This window comes from Balaenoptera ricei, chromosome 3 (genome assembly GCF_028023285.1).
Source record: "Balaenoptera ricei isolate mBalRic1 chromosome 3, mBalRic1.hap2, whole genome shotgun sequence".
Lineage (NCBI taxonomy): Eukaryota > Metazoa > Chordata > Mammalia > Artiodactyla > Balaenopteridae > Balaenoptera > Balaenoptera ricei.
In genome coordinates, this window is record NC_082641.1 from 77,514,772 (window position 1) to 77,533,767 (window position 18,996).

Sequence of the window (18,996 nt, forward strand, 5' to 3'; positions counted from 1 at the left end):
ATTCTATGAGGCCACCATCACCCTGATACCAAAACCAGACCAAGATGTCACAAAGAAAGAAAACTACAGGCCAATATCACTGATGAACATAGATGCAAAAATCCTCAACAAAATACTAGCAAACAGAATCTAACAGCACATTAAAAGGGTCATACACCATGATTAAGTGGGGTTTATCCCAGGAATGCAAGGATTCTTCAATATACGCAAATCAATCAATGTGATACACCATATTAACAAATTGAAGGAGAAAAACCATATGATCATCTCAATAGATGCAGAGAAAGCTTTCGACAAAATTCAACACCCATTTATGATAAAAACCCTCCAGAAAGTAGGCATAGAGGGAACTTACCTCAACATGATAAAGGCCATATATGACAAACCCCCAGCCAACATCGTCCTCAATGGTGAAAAACTGAAACCATTTCCACTAAGATCAGGAACAAGACAAGGTTGCCCACTCTCACCACTATTATGAAACATAGTTTTGGAAGTCTTAGCCACAGCAGTCAGAGAAGAAAAAGAAATAAAAGGAATCGAAATCGGAAAAGAAGTAAAGTTGTCACTGTTTGCAGATGACATGATACTATACGTAGAGAATCCTAAAGATGCTACCAGAAAACTACTAGAGCTAATCAGTGAATTTGGTAAAATAGCAGGATACAAAATTAATGCACAGAAATCCCTTGCATTCCTATACACTAATGATGAAAAATCTGAAAGTAAAATTAAGAAAACACTCCCATTTACCATTGCAACAAAAAGAATACCTAGGAATAAACCTACCTAGGGAGACAAAAGACCTGTATGCAGAAAATTATAAGACACTGATGAAAGAAATTAAAGATGATACAAATAGATGGAGAGATATACCATATTCTTGGATTGGAAGAATCAACATTGCGAAAATGACTATACTACCCAAAGCAATCTACAGATTCAGTGCAATCCCTATCAAATTACCAATGGCATTTTTCACAGAACTAGAACAAAAAATTTCACAATTTGTATGGAAACACAAAAGACCCCGAATAGACAAAGCAATCTTGAGAAAGAAAAATGGAGCTGGAAGAATCAGGCTCCCTGACTTCAGACTATACTACAAAGCTACAGTAATCAAGACAGTATGGTACTGCCACAAAAACAGAAATACAGATCAATGGAACAGGAGAGAAAGCCCAGAGATAAACCCATGCACATATGGTCACCTTATCTTTGATAAAGAAGGCAAGAATATACAGTGGAGAAAAGACAGCCTCTTCAATAAGTGGTGCTGGGAAAACTGGACAGCTACATGTAAAAGAATGAAATTAGAACACTCCATAAAGGGCTTTTTGAAAAAATAAAATAAAATAGGAAAATGTGCTTTCATGTCTTAAAATCTGAAATTCTGAAATTATATCTGATATCGATACTATAAAGAAAACAAGACAGCCATTTCTTTTTTTTTTATTTAAGGAAGTTCATCTTTTCATCATGATTGAAGGAAATGCATGATCAGTTAAATATTGTCAGCATTATTTTCCAAAATTTTTCATTAATGTTTTAAATGCAGGTTTACACCTGAGTGTTTTGATTTATATAAACATATCCATTAGCAGTCTAAGACTCACCTAACATTTATATTATGCTTCTTCAACAGAATCCAAGATGAACCACTAGTAAAACAGAATATAAGATTATCTGGATTTTAGATGAGTTGGTCTGCTGAACTCAGGAATTCACAGAAGGAATTAAATCTTTGAATTTGTTGTTTAATAAATAAAATTCTGCATTGTGCTAATCTCCTTTTGCATATTATTTAGCAAATGGCTATTAAGGCTTTATTGTAAGGGATTACCAAAAAACAGTCCAATGGTGAACCATGCAAGATAGCGAAAATAATGATTTACAAATAACTAATGAACAACTAAGGGAACCATGGTTTTTCCTTTCATTATAGACTTCTCAAAATCAAAGACATTTTTCAAATTAAAGTTATATTAAGAGTTTATGGAAAATTATACCTCTAGCTTAAGAACTTAAACGTCTTTAGATTTAAAAAAGGAATGGATGATTACAACTATAGTTTTTTTAAATGTTGCTTTGGGGAAAAGTCTTGATTCTTTGTTTCATTCTAATAGCTTTTTCTTTGCTTGCTTACTATAAAATAAAGCATTGTTATTGTGAGGACAATTTCTGATTCAGTTCCAGTGCTCTTGTATCTCCATGAGTTTTGGCATTGTTTACCAGCACCTGTGGGAAATTACATACAGGAAATGTTAGTATTTTCTTTACTAACAATACCTATATTTAGAGTCATATAAGCCGAGTAAGCCAAAGGGCAGCAGGCAATATCAAACTACACAAGAAAAAGTGACTATGTGCAAACTTTCTGTCATTTTTGCTGAAATAAACTGTTCAAACAAAGCTAACATCAGAGATAAGCACAATTTACTCAAATGCTCAACAGTACGGATGTCAACATTTTGATTGTTACCACTGCCAGCACTGCATAAAGTTAAAGGTTTTGTTTGGAGGCTTTGTTTACAATACTGTCACCTCTAAACCCTTACCCCAAAAGACCACTTTATGCATAGAATTGTTCAAATGACATTGTTCTCCTTTAAAACCAGAGCTGAGGATCAAGGCTTGGGTTCTAAGCTCTATTAAGAACCTTTCTGTAATTTTCATCAATTCCACAAACTAGAAGCTTTAATTCTAGTTGATCATTTGATTACTAAAACATTTTTTGGTTGTTCATTTTCAAACACTGTGAAGGGTCTGAGATGTTGCTCTATCTGCAAGCTAACAAGTTAGCCTGTCACAGTTTCATGATTGGACACCTGGGTCAGAGACAAATGTCTTTATCATTCATGGTGTAGCAAACGACATGAGTATCAACATATTTGCATCTGTTCCCCTCCTATCTAAGTCTCAAAGGGGTGACATGGATAGATGCATATAGTTTCCCACATACACAGTTGGTTGACAAGAGGGGAATCTTAGATTTAAGCCTAGGCGCCTAGGAGACTTGAATCTTTTATAATTGTCACTAAACATGCCTATTCCTTGCTCTGGAGGGAGACACTTATTTCCATCTCCCAAGGCTGGGGGTGTTTAAAAAAGGCTTCTCATTAATTTTCATTGTGTTTTTAAAACTCTTGGCTGAAGTTATAAGAATTTTAACCCAGTACATGTCATACAGACTCTACCTTTTTAAAAAGAATACACACACACACACACATACATTTGACCCTTGAACAACGTGTGGATTAGGGATGAAGACCCTCTATATGCTCAAAAATCCACATATAACTTATAGTCAGCCACCCATATAGGCAGTTCCTTGGTATCCATGGATTCAACTAATCAAAGATCGTGTAGTACTGTAGTATTTACTATAAAAAAAAATCCAAGTGTAAGGGGACCCACACCATTTATTTAAACCTGCATTCTTCAAGAGTCAACTGTACATGTTTATATATTTAGAAACCAGAGCCATCCCATGAGAAGTGGAGTAGAAATTGTCATATGAATTTTACAGAAAAGACAATAAGAAGTAAAATAAATTTTCCAAAGATAATATGAACATCCCATTAATTTCTGCTACTTCTAAACCTATCCTATCTACCTATTTGCCTCCACTGCAATGGTCATAAGAAATACTACAACCAGAACCCAGAGCCTTCATCTATCTTTTCTTAAGCTACATAGCACATCAGGAGAATATAGTTCCTACAGGTTAAATCGGTGGTTCTCAACCAGGGGTGATTACACCTCAGATATTATTTGGCAATGTCTAGAAGACATTTTCAGTTGTTATAAGCTGGGTGGAGGGAGGAGGACAATGCTACTGGCATCTAGTGGTTAGTGGTTAGGGATGCTATTAGACATCCTACAATGCACAGGATAGCAACCCTCAGCCCTCATCCAACAAAGGTCCAAGATGAATATCTTTAATAAAATCAATGCCTTACATCGATGAGCTCGTAGTCATTTTTGGCATGTAAGTGTCTCAGAAGGTACCAACGTGCTGTTGAAACAATAGATTTGGGATACCCAGGCTGATACACCACTCTCTCTAAAAGTCGCCGCGTCTCTCTGGGAAAAAGATATTCACTTTCAGTCCAAAGCATATAAATTAATATAAGATATTTCATATACTAGTCTCAAACACACATTATCTTTCTCATTCTTTTGCAGACAACGTGCTGATTACTTCATGAATTTTTTCATCCATGTGATGAAAAAGGTAGTAATAATGGTTAACATTTACTAAGTATTTATTATGTACTACGTAGTATGCCAAGTGTTTTACTCATATGGTCACATTTAACATTCACAACCTTATAAGGTAGGTTGCTGCTATTATTCTCATTTTGCAGATAAGTAAATTAAGGCTCTTTCCAAATAGAATGGGAAAATAACCCCTATTTCATGAGCACTTCTGACTGCTCTACTTCTAATCCCTCTTGAAGGTAGACAGAAAATAAATAATGCAAAGATAATATAGAGTGGAACAAGAAGAAATATTTAACATCTACACTAGAGGCTAAGTGTATAATATCAGGCTTTTAGTATATATTTTTAACAACATGTACAATATATGAACCTATGTAATAATAGGCTGATTTACAGTTATGTTCTAATTTTTTCTTTCCAAATTTACTAACATCTATGGCTCCAAAGACTTCTGTATGGGTAGAAACAACACAAATTGTGGTAACTTCAGAACTGCTGAATAGGAAGATTTTGTAAGTAGCAACTGGTTTGAAGTAGGAGCTAAAGAAGAACATGCCCTGAAGATGCTTTTACATAGGAATCACATAGTAAAGCACACTGCTTTTTCTTAGGCGGCATGTTTATTTGAGCTGATTTTGGGTAGTGATAAAAATTATGGGAGGTGCTAACAGAGATTATAGGCAATTGGGAGTTAACGCTCTCTAAGTCATGTATACTGAGCTTCGGCAGAAAGAGTTCATTAGGAAGTTCACATTATAGCCTAAAACATTTCTTGGTGAAATTAGTCACATAAGAAGTGGCAAAAATAAATAAATATCAGTAAATGATGCTGGAATTGCTAATTAGTCATAGGTCTTATCTCTTCCTTCACTCCTATTTTGTGGTATTGATGTGACCTTTGCCACACATTTATATGTGTTAAGCTCTATGTCTACAATTCTTATTCTGTTCCAGTAATATATGCTCCTAAACCATTGTTTCACTTATGCTTTGTATTATATGTGATATCCATTAGAGCTAAATATTCTCAGAATTTAAAAATATTCTTGCCTGTTTTTTCATCCGTATAACCTTTAAGTAATTTTCTTCAAATTTATTTCTGACCTCATCTCCACTTCCAATAAAAAGACTGCTAAAATTTAAATTTAAATTTTATAACTTTAAATTTTTATATTTAAATCTGTGAAGTGTCTAGATTTTCTAGATATAAAAACCACATTATTTATAATATCTCTGCCTTTTTAATATTTATTACTTTTTTTCATAGCTTATTGCCTTGCAGGAATTTATGTCAATCTAGCCTTCAACTTGAGCCTTTTGGGTTTTGTTTCTAGAATCCACATTTACATTGTTGGCTCATCCTAAAACAGCGAAGAGCAAAAATTCCAAGGCCTTCTTCACTCAAAATGCTGTCATGAAAATCTCTCATATTCTGTATCTGGGTACCAAATTACTTTTTTTAAGTAAGACTTTATTTTCTTCCTTACTGGGTTACTAGAACCAGCCTTTCCAAAGTAGAAACATATATATGAATAACATCAAAGTTTGTTAAACTAATTCTAAACCTTTGTTTCGTAGAAGGATTAAAAGTGAAGAAACACTTTGAAGAAAAAAATGAACGAAGATTCTTCATACCTTGCTCCCATTTTGCGTTTGAATTGTAACAAAGCTTGTATAAGGACAGCCAGAGGACAAAAGCAAAGTTTCAAGGCCTCAGTTGTAGCTTCTTGAACCAAGGATGGCCAGTGATCACTGGAAATATTAGCCTATAAAAATAAAAGACAAATATTAAATCATTAAACATTTGACACATTTATTTTTTTTTAAATAAATTTATTTATGTATTTTTGGCCGCATTTGTTCTTCATTGCTGCAAGCGGGTTTTCTCTAGTTGCAGTGAGCGGGGGCTACTCTTTGTTGCAGTGTGTGGGCTTCTCATTGCAGTGGCTTCTCTTGTTGCGGAGCACAGGCTCTAGGTGCACGGGCTTCAGTAGTTGTGGCACACAGACTCAGCAGTTGTGGCTCGCAGGCTCAGCAGTTGTGGCACACAGGCTTAGTTGCTCCTCAGCATGTGGGATCTTTCCGGAGCAGGGATCGAACCCATGTCCCCTGCATTGGCAGGTGGATTCTTAACCACTGTGCCACCAGGGAAGTTCTGACATGTTTACTTTAAAAAATGTAATCAGCTCTTATTTGTTGAGTGCCTACTTGTCTAAGTTGCCATGTAAATGCTACAGGGAGCAAAATTCTACAAAATGATTAAAATCTGATTCCTGCCCTTATGGAACTACAAAACAAGGCTGACAGGGATTAAGGAAGGTTTCAAAAAGGAGATATCACTTTAAAAACACTAAAATATTTGCTAAAAGAAAATGCACTATTCTATTACATGGGTGAATGAAATCTATCAATTACTAAGCCTCTGGTCTACCAAATATACAAAACTCAATTTAACATGATTCTTTAACTGGTAGTGTATAAGTTCCACATTTCAAAAATTATCTAAGGAGAGAAGAAAGACTGAAATGAAATATGTTAATAAAATCCCAATACAGGAAAAAAGGTGCAAAGCAGATCAGAGATAAATTAAATCAAAGTCATCAATTCTGAAAAACTTTTTAAGAATTTCACTTTGTGGGGAAAATGTTAAGATATCTATACATCACTTAGGTTGCAAACTTTAGTTTGTTATAGTATGTACTGACTCAGAAATAACATAGATAAGTAGTTCCAAAGAAACAGTAACTGCAAATAAAATGGTGAACACTCTAGTGAATTACATAAGAAGGAAAAAAATGTATTTAAAATCTTTCATTGAAAACCTCAAATTGTAACCAAGAATTCATAATTACAGGTATCTAGAATACACATTTTAATAAAGTCAATATAATGAGTGAATACACAGTCCCTTTCAAACACTAAATTATTATTTTAAATGTTAGAGCAATAAACTCTGAGTTCAGCACAGGCAATAGTAATTTGTGTAATCAAGGAAGAGGAAGCCATAGGGATAATGAATATGAAAACAGAGATCAGAGATTATGAGGCATCCTCCATAAAGACAGGAGCAATGGCACCTTGGGTACATCTGGAAAAGAATGTAAGGCAAAGCCCATACTAATAAAATTACTCCTAATATATTTTTAAAAACCAATAACACAAAACTCTCACTGGTTGCTTTTATAATGCACTCTTTAAATTCCAAGAATTCATATAAAGTATTCCGTAAAGTTAGCCCATATATTATGATATAATAGTTTCTATATGTAACTGGTATACTAAACAATGTGATTAGAATACACTTATTAGAATACACTTAAAAGTGTATACAAAATATACTTTTGTCTCCCATTGTTTTTAAAATTTATTGTATTTAATATATTAATTATTATTTAATTTAATATATTATATTTTCCTCATATAATAAGGATGTAAATTACAGTAGGTCCCATGACTCTGACATCCATTCACAAACACGGCCTTAATTAGAATGTTCTCTCTTCAATACTTCAATCTTCATTCAAAGGTAATATTTACACCCCACTCCCATCTCCTCAGCTCCCAGCTAGGGTATGCTTACAGGAGGAGCAGATGGCTTGTTTCTCCGCCCAACACTCCCACCTTTTCTTACTAACTGTAGTTTCAGGAACCAACTGAAATATCAGAAGTTTGACTGGTGCCATCATAAGATGATGCTCTTTAGGCCTGACAGATATTTAAAGATCTTTTTCTCATCCAGACTTTCCTAGCTTTATCAGAGACTCTCAACTTTATGCATAGTCTCTTACTGCAGGACCAGCTATGAAATCTGTGGGGCTCAATGCCAAAAAACAAAAACAAAAACAAAAACATGCAGGGCCCTTTGTTACAAAATGATTAAGAATTTCAAGATGGCGGCTGCAGAGCATTAAACCCAGTGTGGAGGCCTATGCAGGTGCACAGGATAGGATGCACACCCACGAAGCAGTCCTGCTCAGCTGCAGTCCCACTAACCTGGGTGAATGAACTATTCCACTTACTCCCCTCACATGCTGTGGCAATCTGGAAACCTTTAGCTTCCTTTCTGCTAGATCCCATCACTCCTCTAGGTGGCTTTACATGTCAGGATCTAAGATAATTCCCATGGCAGTCCACTATCTCAGCTGGCATCACTCATTCCTGGCCCTAACAAGCTCTAGGAGCACTGCTGACCCCACGCTGCAGCAACTCTCCTTCACAAGATGGAGGGCATCTGGTACCCAAGCACACATTCCTACCCACTTTTGGGATTCACCCACTGCTGACCACTCTCTCCCAGAAGCATGCAGTCACTTTCCAAAACATGAGCAACTCTCTTCCCAGCAGGTGGAGAGCCACAGCTTCCGAGGCATGTGTCAGATACCTGTCCATGTGCTTCTAGACGTGTGCCTCCAGGACCTCAGAGGTCACACATCAAAGCCTCGCTCTCTCTGGCAGCGAGACTCCCTTCCTCGTCTGGTGGGCACCTGTGTGTGGAAACGTGCCAGGGGGATGACGGGGGAGGCAACAGCTTTCTCCAGAGAGATTTCTTCACAATCCTCCAACTCTGCTCTTCTAATCCTTTTATAGCTTCCTTATAGGTTACTCTTCTACCCACTTCAGAAATCTGTATCTTGGTCTGATATTTCTCTTCGGCATCTGATATTTAATATCTCAGGGGAAACTTTCAGTTTAATAGCCTTTTCATATATTATTACACATACAATAGCTTCTCTTAAAACAGTCTAATTTTAATATACCCATCCTCTGCACACTGCCAGCTCTTTACCAGAGAAATATGACATCTCCTTATGCTGGGTATCAAATCTTATAGCAAGCAAATTAGATGTGGATGGTGCTTTAAAGTTTACAAAGGCATTTGTAAATGTTAACTTCATTTGATATTCCTAATACCTAGGCAAAGTAGGTATTACTACCTCCACTATTACCAAAAAAGATTGGGGGAGCTCTAGACAGCTTAATTGGCTGAAGTTTTCACAGGTTGTAACTGGTAGAACCAGAACCAAGGCTCCTATAGAAAACACTCTTGTGGTGGTAGTAGTGGTGGGGCAATGGGGGCAGGTATATGTGGGTATTACTAAATTGTAAGCTAATTTCCCCATCTGTAAAATAGGGTTCTTATGAATATTAATGAAGTTAATATGTATAAAGCACTGTAACAGAACCTAGCACAGGCTAAGTGTTCTGTATGTTTGCTATTATTATTGCTATTTTTATTTTATTTCAGGGCAGATTTAATTTCCCAGCATGAAGAACAAACAAACAAAAAACCACATCACTAATAATATTTATTAACTAACAAATAATAAGTTAGACTAAAAGGGTATTGACTTCTCCAGTTCACATATTCAAGAGCATTTATAGGTGCTACATGTGGCTTCCATAGTCCACCGACTGCCAATGTCACAAAGACTTTTGTTAAATATAAATATGGGACAAACAAAACAAAATGTTTGGTGATCTAGAATTACCATTAACCACCATTTCTTTCCAGCCAAATCACGTCAAATTTGACTACCATTACTATTAGTCCAGTCATTCAAAAACCATTGGTGGAGGAGCTCCTATATATAAGGCAGAGTGGTAAAGCAAAGACGCAAAGATGAACAAAACATAGCCCCAAGCTAAGGAGCTCTGAAACGTGCTCCACAGTAATAGCACCAAAGAGGAATAAATTTCCTAATTCTTATATTTCTTTGGCAAAATGTCTAGTTAAAGCAAGTAAATAACGTTGGCAATGGACTACTATGGCAAAAGCATGAGTTAATTCAGGCCTGTCTAGGAAATTTCTTCCAAAACAAAAAATGACATTTTATCTTTTAATTACAGAAATAACATGCATATGATAAAAAATTCAAACACTATCAAAGGATATAAAATGAAAAATTCTCCTCCACTATCCCTTACAGACCCCTAGTACTATCCTCCAAAATAACTGCCATTAAATTTCCTTTGTATCTTTTTGTATTTTTCCATGTGCCTATTAGCATGCACACATGTGTACACACACACACACACACACACACACGATGTAGAGATAAATATTCTTAAAAATACATACCACACATATATACACTCAAATAGCATATCATACACACTGTTCTGGAGTTTGCTCCTCCATGTATCCACTTAAATATTTATCTTGAAAACTTTTCCATACTAGTATATAAGACTTCTAGATTAATATACCTACCTTGGTATCAGAAAACATATCAAGTCAAAAATTACTAGAAATCCCTCTTACAGAATGTCAAATTGAACTAAGAAATGACTAAAATGTTAATTATTGGTATCTTTGTCACTGATGAGTAGCTGGGTTAATTCTAACCTAAATCACCAAGAAACAAAAATGTATATTCTGCCATAATTCAACTTTTAAAATTGCAATCTTTGTTTTTTCCCCCTAAACACTGACAGTGTCCTGCTAGAGTCTACAGGTTTATGTTATGTTACTCTTATGTCCATCAAAAAGCCCAAATACAAAGTCTATGAGGAGACCACACTAGAAGGTGATGAAACTATAGGAACTCAATGGAATATCACTATGTAAAAAGCTTTTATCTTAAAGAAAAATAAAAGAATCAATTTTTCACATCATAATTATAACATGATCTTACCATGCAGACTTCTAATGCAAGCAGTGCTAGTCTCAACAGGCTTGAGAGTTTCCCACTCCAGCTGCCCTGTTGGGATGCTACTTGTAGACTCTTCCTATAACACATCTCTGCAGCACCCATCATTCCTTGGGACTGATATATGTGTGCCAGCCACTGAGGAACAGGAAGAGAAAAGAACCCAAAAGATTTTAGTTTCGTACACAGTCTACTTCCAACAAATTCAATAAACTTTGATGAAGCTAAATTTTTAATTTAATTATTGATAAATTTTGTGCCTCCAAAACAAAAATCACAGGTCAAAAAAGGGGTAGCCATCTTGCCCATTCTATTAGGAACAGCCACATCCAGTCTGAAGCCTTAAAAAGTCTCCCAAGATGGCAAGTCAGGAACAAAATCAAAATGCAATATGATTTTTTATACATTACAGATGTAACATCTAACATATGAAAATCAATGCAATCTACCGTATTAACAGAATAAAGAAAAAGAAGCATTCTCATAGATGGCCCCCACCCCAAATCCACTCATTCATGATAAAAAACAAATCTCTCTTGACAAACTCAGAAGAGAAGAGGATTTCCTTAATCTGAAACAAAAATTGGACAGCCATTTTAGAATCTGATAAATACCTACAAAAACCTAAAGCAAAAATTATAATTATGAAATTACAAATGTTTTCTATCTGAGGTAGAGAATAAGACAAGAATGTTCCCTTATCACCACTCTGCTTAACACTGTAATCGAGGCTCTATAAATAGTGCAATAAGGCAAGAAAAAAATTTAACATAAAAATATTAGAAAGAAAAAGTAAAACTCATTATTTGCAAAGGATATAATTGTGTATACAGAAAACCCAAAACCATTTCAAAAGAATAAGTGAATTTAGCAAGGTTTCTGGAAGGTCAGTATATAAAAATCAACAGTATTTCTAAATGTTTGACACCAACATACAGAAAAAAATACCACTTGCAATGGAACAACAAAAAAAATCGACTACCCGGAAATAAATTTAACACAAAAATGTAAAAGACCTCTATTGCAAAACTTTTAAAACACTGCTGAGAGAAATTCAGAGCTTAAACAAGGAGGAATATAACACATTTATGGATAGAGAAACTCAATAGTAATACTTTGTCAATTCTCCCCAAATTAAACTATAGATTCATGTAATTCCAATTAAGATCTCTGTAGGACTTTTGTTTGGCGGGGAGAGTAAGGGTAATTGACAATTTACATGTAAATGCAAAACATCTAAAGTGATTGAGACACACTTGAAGGAAAACAAGAAAGTTGGAGGTCTTAATATTACCTTCACATATCAAAACTAATTATAAAGCTATAAGCAAGAATAAACAAATAGATCAATGAAAAAGAAGGAAAAGAATAGGGAGCCCTAAAAGACCCAGGCACCTGATTTATGACAAAAGCATCACTACAATCTAGTGGGGACATAATGGTCTTTTCAAAGGATGGTACTGGGACAATTACACATCCATATGGAAAAAAATGAACCTTGACCCTGCAACACTCGCAAAAATTAATCCAGGATGGATCATAGACCTACATGTGAAAGGTAAAACAACAGTTTCTAAAGGAAAACAGAAAAATATCTTCATGAACTTGGAGTAAGAGTTCTTGAGTAGAACACCTCAATAATGCATTAGCCATTAAAAATGATAAATTAGACTTCATTAAGAACTACTCATCAAAAAATAATATTAAGAAAATGTTAAGCCAAGGTGCAGATGTGAGAAAATATTTGCAATACAGATATACAAAAATGTGCCTGTATCCAGAAAATATGATTCCAACAATTCAGTAAGAAAACAGCATATGAAAAACTACAGTAAAGAAAAGGTACTTTAAAAAGAGGAAATCCAAAGATCCGATAAGCATATGAAAAGTGGCTCAACAGCATTTGTCATCAGGTAAGTTCAAGTTAAAACCACCACAAGACACAATTACCTACATATCCTTTGGAAAGGGAAAACAATAACCACCATCTAGCAATATCAGCAATTGGAATGCTCATAATTTGCTGGTGGGAACATAAACTGGACAACCATTTAAAAAAACCATTTGACAGGATCTACTAAAGTCAATATACACAAACTCTATCACCCAACAAAAGGCATATCCCAGAATGGACACAGCACCATTAATCATAATAGCCAAAACCTGGAAACACAGTTGACCCTTGAACAACACGGATGTAACTTATAGTCAACCTCCGTATCCATGGTTCCGAGGATTGAACCAACCATGGACTACTGAAAACTATCCATTTATAAGTTGACCCGTGCAGTCGTGCAGTTCAAACCCATTATGTTCAAGGGTCAACTGTAATCCAAACAGTAAAAGGGATATTTTACAGTATATTCATAAAAATAAATGAAAAAAAACTATGGCTACATGAATTTCAACTAAATGAAACAACTAAATGAATTTCACTGACATGATGTTGAGTGAAACCAGATACAAAGTGATACTCCATTTATATCAAGTTCAAAAACAGGCAAAATTAGATAGAAGTGATAGAAGTCAGAATAGTGTTTCCCCTTTTCTTTTGGATGTAGGGGGCGATCACAAAGGGAGAGCATGGGGAAGGCAGCTAGGCTGCAGAAAATGTTCTATATCTTGATACAGGTCGTGGTTAAAAAGGTATATACATATGTAATGAGTACAAGATTTTTACACTCTATTCTTTGTGAATTATATCACAGTATAAAAGAAAACACATATACTATCTCTAAGACTTTACTTACTGTATAATTTATCCTTTAATTTTTCCCTTTTAGTTTGACAAGGTGTTTTTCCCCTTGATAAAGAACATGAGATCATCAATATCCAGTTGACCTTAGAATTAAAGTATCTTAACTCTCATATGGCAAATTTACTCTGAGAGGGAAAAAAGCACCATATTTCTTCAAGGATTAGAGTAAACAAAGTGGCTTAACTTGCATAATCCAACTATTTTACACCATTAGATAATCTTTTTAAGCAGGACATCAAAACTGTTGACATAACAAAAGATCAAAATGAAGAACAAACTGTAGTAAAATAAGCTTCTGTAAAACCTATATTAAAAAGTCCCTTGATACTATCTTGTGGTACAGAAAGAACTATAACAAATTGAGTAAAGTAATTATATGCTTTCTGTATTTTGCTATCAATAAGAATAAAGTACACAGTGATCATTATGTATTTGTCCTTGTGGTAAGCAGAGCCAGCTAAAAGGGCAGACAGTCTATTGATTCAGGCATCAGTCCTGAAAAGAACTATTTCTAAAGGCACTAAAAACCCATTAAAATCTTGGATATAGGTTACCTGTAAAGTAGCTAAGGAAAAACTACACACATCCCCTCTAAAGACAGAGTTAAACACCATTATGGTAACTTTATTATAAAATGTTTGTAACACTTAGCTCTCTTACACCAATCTCATGTAAAAGACAGTATTTTCAACACTATTTTAAATGGAGAAAATTTACAATCAACAATGTTAAAAGCTTCGAAGCCGTGCAGCGGCAGATCCTAAATGAATATTCAACTTCTTTAGTTTCTCTAACCACGCTACCCTTTAAACCCTGAAAATGAGAGATATACAGTGAATCTAAAGGCAAGACAAAAATGGAGCATACCCCTGACCTCATTTAATATCACAGAGCATTTTAATTCAGGACTCACATAAGAAAAGAGAGAATTTACCTGCCAAGCTGGAACAGAGGTTGAGTTGGACATGACTGTTTTTTGCAGCTCTTCAAGTACAGCATCTGGGAGAGGTTTTTTTGACTCTAGGAGTGGTTTACATTGAACTTGTCTCAAAAGTAAGATAACAGCTGGCTGATCAGGGTTACCTTTTAAATTCTAAAAATCAAACCCCAAACAGAAATACATCAAACAGGTTCTTAAATGTTAAATGTAAAAGGCAAATAATCTATTCTCCATATTGAAAAAAACCCCCTGACTTTAACCTTTTCTTATTAAAAAATAAACAACAGCAAAAGTCAACAGAACACTGAACATCTTGGGAATACCAAACTTTACACTTAAATAAGCTCTAAAATCAATAATGCTATTACTGTAGTTTACAAGTTGTTAATCTTAGATTTAGTATGTCCCTTTGACTTGGTTTATTCTTAGGTGATATCTTGAAAAATTTAGGTACTACATATAAACAGCTGAACTAAGAAAATATAAAATTAACAGTGAAGGCTAAAACTAATCCTTATTGGAAGAAACTTAACTTTTTAAGAGGGAAAGAGCTATAAATTTTTTCCTTTCTCAACCTCTTAACAAAGATACTCATTGTCCTTCCTCCAGGCACAGACTTCTTACACACTGGGAGTAAGAGAAATGACCCATTTACCCAGGCCATTTATTTATGCCTTAAAACACATACACACACATATAAATGTATTATATGTGTGTGTGTATATATATATAAAATATGTGTATGTTGCATATGTGTATATGTGTGTGTATATATTATATATGTATATACATATATACATACAATATACACATACAAGAAGAAGTTAAGGAGATTCTCTAAACAAGTCCTTCCACTATTGTTTTAAACATTTCTTTCTTTATTGCTTGTCTCTCAATGACATAATTCTTTATTTTCTATTATTAGGTCATAGTCCTAAATGTCCTTATTTCTGAAATGAGATTGCTTTCTTCTAAGTAAGAGACTGGGACATTAAAATGACAAGGAAAGGTTCATAAAAGTATCCCTTATTCTGTCAGAGAGAGCACGAAGCAACTGTCAATTTATGCTTACTAAACATTCACTGTATTGTACTAAACTGTCCTGAACCTAGACGGAATTTCTTAAATAAAAGAGAAAATGTATTATTCTGATTTTCAGAGAATTCAAGGACCAAAGGGATCTTCAAAGATCCATTCTTCTCTCTCTGTAAAATTTATATTGATCTTTCAAAAAACATTTCTAGAAAGACAACACCTTCTCCCTGGTAAGCATTTATGAAAACAGATGTTTTCAGGAAAAATGATGTTTAAAACTCCCCTTATTCATTAAATTATTTTTGAGTAGGTTTACGAAACTGATTTGTTCATTCAATAAATATTTACTGAGACCCTACTATGGGTTAGGCAAGGTGTAAGAATTTATTCACACAGCCTACAATCCAGGTAGGTAAAAACTGACTACTCAATAATTCCCGTCACCCACTTAACAATCCCCACAGTCATTCTACATTGTTCAGAACTTCAGAAAAATGTAGGGATACTGGAAAACATAGCATTCTGAAGAGTGTAACTAGAAATCAAAGGAAAATACTGCTTCCATAATGGTACCAAAAAAAAAAAAGATTAAAACCTTGAGTCTTAAGAGTCAGACAAATGTGAGCTCAAACAGCAACTCCATCAATTTCTACCTGTGAACTCCTGTGCAAATTACTTACCCTCTTTAAGCCTTAGTTTTCTCAGTTGTAAAAATGGGGATAATAATAAATACCTATGTCATAGGATTGTTGTGAAGGTCAAATACAAAGTACTAAATGTATTAACTAGCTTACAGTAAGTACTCAGTTAATATTGGGTATTATCATCATCATCACCACCACCACCACCACCAAATGCTCTTTAAATAACGTGCATTCTATTTTTGAAGTTACTTTCCAAGAAGGATAAGAATCCATGAATCTCAATTCCATAACAATACCTTTGTGCAGAGGGCTTCAGCTTCAGCTATTCTTCTTGTGTCTATTAGACCAGTGACAGCTTGGGAGAGAGACCACTTTTCAAGAGATTGGTTGTAATTTTCAAAGAATTCTTTGTCTTTATTAAAAAAAAAGTCAATGTTACTTTTTTCTGCAATTTATAATGTGTTCTCAGAGAAGTAATCAGTTGTTAAGAAGTATTACAATTAAATTACCATGCATATATAACTTTTACACATACCACTGGAATACCATAGACTATCTCAACATGAGACAGGTTTCTGCAAAGTTTCATAGCAGGAATATTTACAGCTGAATAACTTAAGACTTTACATACTTGTGACTTACATTAAAAAAAATCACTATCTTCAGTAAAACTGAAAATACTTCATTGAAAAAAAGTAAAGATTTATTGCAATATAATTGACATATGATAAACTGCACATATGCACATATTCAAGCTGTAAATCTGATGACTTTTGACATAAAAATACATCTGTGAACCATCACTACTATCAAGATAATAAACATATCCATCATCATGAAAAGTTTCCTCCTACTACTTTGTAATCACTTCTGTCTCCAACCCATCTCTCCTCCTTTCCTCTGTCCCCAATCACTAATCATTTTCACTCACAATAGATCAGTTTGCATTACCTAAAATTTCATATAAATGAAATCATAAAATATAAACTCTTTGGCATCTTTCATAGCAGTTAACATGGTAAATTACATTCATTTTCAAATATTAAAGCAACCTTGCATTTCTACAATAAACCTCACTTGATCATTAAGTATTATTATGTTTTTTGTGTTACTGGATTTGAATTGCTAAAGTTTTGTTATAAATTTCTACATCTGTAGTTCTGTAGTTTTCTTGTAATGTCTTTGTCTGGTTTTGGTATCTGCATAATGCTGATCTCATAGAAGAAGTCAGGAAGTGTTACCACCTTTTCAATTTTCTGGAAGAGTTTGTATAGAACTGGTATTATTTCTTACTTAAATGTTTGGTAGACTCCATCTGGTCCTGGAGTTTTCTTTATAAGAAGATTTTTAACTATAAATTCCGTGTCTTTAATAGATATAAAGCTATTCAGTTTATTTCTTAAGTGAGCTCTGTATCTTTTAAGGAATTTATCCATTTTATCTACAACGCCAAATTTAATGGCATAAAGTTGCTCATGAGATTCTCTTATGAGCCTTTTAATAGCTACAGTGTTGTACCCTCTTTCAATCCTGACAATGGTACTCTCTGTTTCTTATCTGATGCCTGGCTAGGTTTATCAATTTCATTGATCTTCTCAAAGAACTAGATTTTGCTTTTGTTGATTTTCTGTTTTCTATTTCATTGATCTCTACTCTATTTTCTTTTCTTCTGCTTACTTTGGATTTAATTTCCCCTTCCTTTTTCTAATTTCTCAAGGCAGAAGCTGAGATCATCGATTTGAGGCCCTTCTTATTTTCTAATGTGGACATGTAATGCTAATATTTTCATATAAGCAGGTGTTTTAGGAGTATTATAGAATTTTATATGTTGTTTTTTCATTTTCATGCAGTTCAAAATATTTTCTAATTTCCCTTCTGCCTTATTCTTTGACCTGGATTATTCAGAAGTATGTTATTAAGGTTTCAAATATTTGAGAATTTTCCAGATTTTTTGGTTATTGATTTTTAAATTAATTCCATTGTATTAAGGTAACATACTTTGTATGATTTGAATCCTTTTAAATTTACTTAGACCTGTTTTATGGCTCACAATTTGATATATATGGGTAAATAGTCTGTGTACACTTGACAGAAATATGCATTCTGTTGTTGTTAGGAGAACTGTAAGTTCTAACTAGGTCAAGTTAGTTGATAGTGTTTTTCAAGTTTTTAATTATATCCTCACTAATTTTCTGTCCAATTGTTCTATCAATTATCAAAAGAAGAGTGTTGAATCTCTATAATTATGAATTTATCTATCTCTCCTTTCAGTTCTATAAGTTTGTTTCATGTATTTTTCCATAATTTTTCATTTTTTCTACCTATTTTATTGGGAAATACAGCACAGATTTTGTGTTTTGAAGCTGTGCTACTGGGTGCCTAAATTGCCCTCTTGATGAACTGACTCCAATGTGAAATGACCCTCCTTATCACTGGAAACATTATTTGCTCTGAAATCTTAATTTGTAGGAAATTAACGTGGCCACTCCAGCTTTCATTTGATTAGTGTTGGCATGGTATATCTTTTTCCATTCTTTTACTTTTTAGGTCATTTTTGTCTTTTTATTTGCATCTTTTTAAAATTGATGTATAGCTGATTTACAATGCTTCAGGTGTACAGCAAAGTGATTCAGTTATACATATATATATAAATATATACATATATATTCTTTTTCAGATTCTTTTCCATTATAAGTTATTACAAGATATTGAATATAGTTCCCTGGGCTATAAAGCAGGTCC

At 34.1% G+C, this 18,996-nt stretch overlaps 1 protein-coding gene across 3 annotated transcripts in view; it reads right to left on the reverse strand.

The window, feature by feature from the left end:
• Nucleotides 1-1,436: 1,436 nt before the first annotated feature.
• The window catches only part of SKIC3 (SKI3 subunit of superkiller complex), an 85,071-nt gene continuing 67,511 nt past the window's right edge, over nucleotides 1,437-18,996 (reverse strand). For all 3 annotated transcript variants that reach the window (XM_059916791.1, XM_059916792.1, XM_059916793.1), the window contains exons 36-41: nucleotides 16,551-16,666; nucleotides 14,570-14,728; nucleotides 10,863-11,015; nucleotides 5,863-5,993; nucleotides 3,963-4,086; nucleotides 1,437-2,238 (exon numbers count right to left, since the gene is read on the reverse strand). In XM_059916791.1, coding sequence (XP_059772774.1) covers nucleotides 2,164-2,238; nucleotides 3,963-4,086; nucleotides 5,863-5,993; nucleotides 10,863-11,015; nucleotides 14,570-14,728; nucleotides 16,551-16,666 — 758 coding nt within the window. In that variant the 3' untranslated portion in view covers nucleotides 1,437-2,163. The remainder of the gene's footprint in view (nucleotides 2,239-3,962; nucleotides 4,087-5,862; nucleotides 5,994-10,862; nucleotides 11,016-14,569; nucleotides 14,729-16,550; nucleotides 16,667-18,996) is intronic.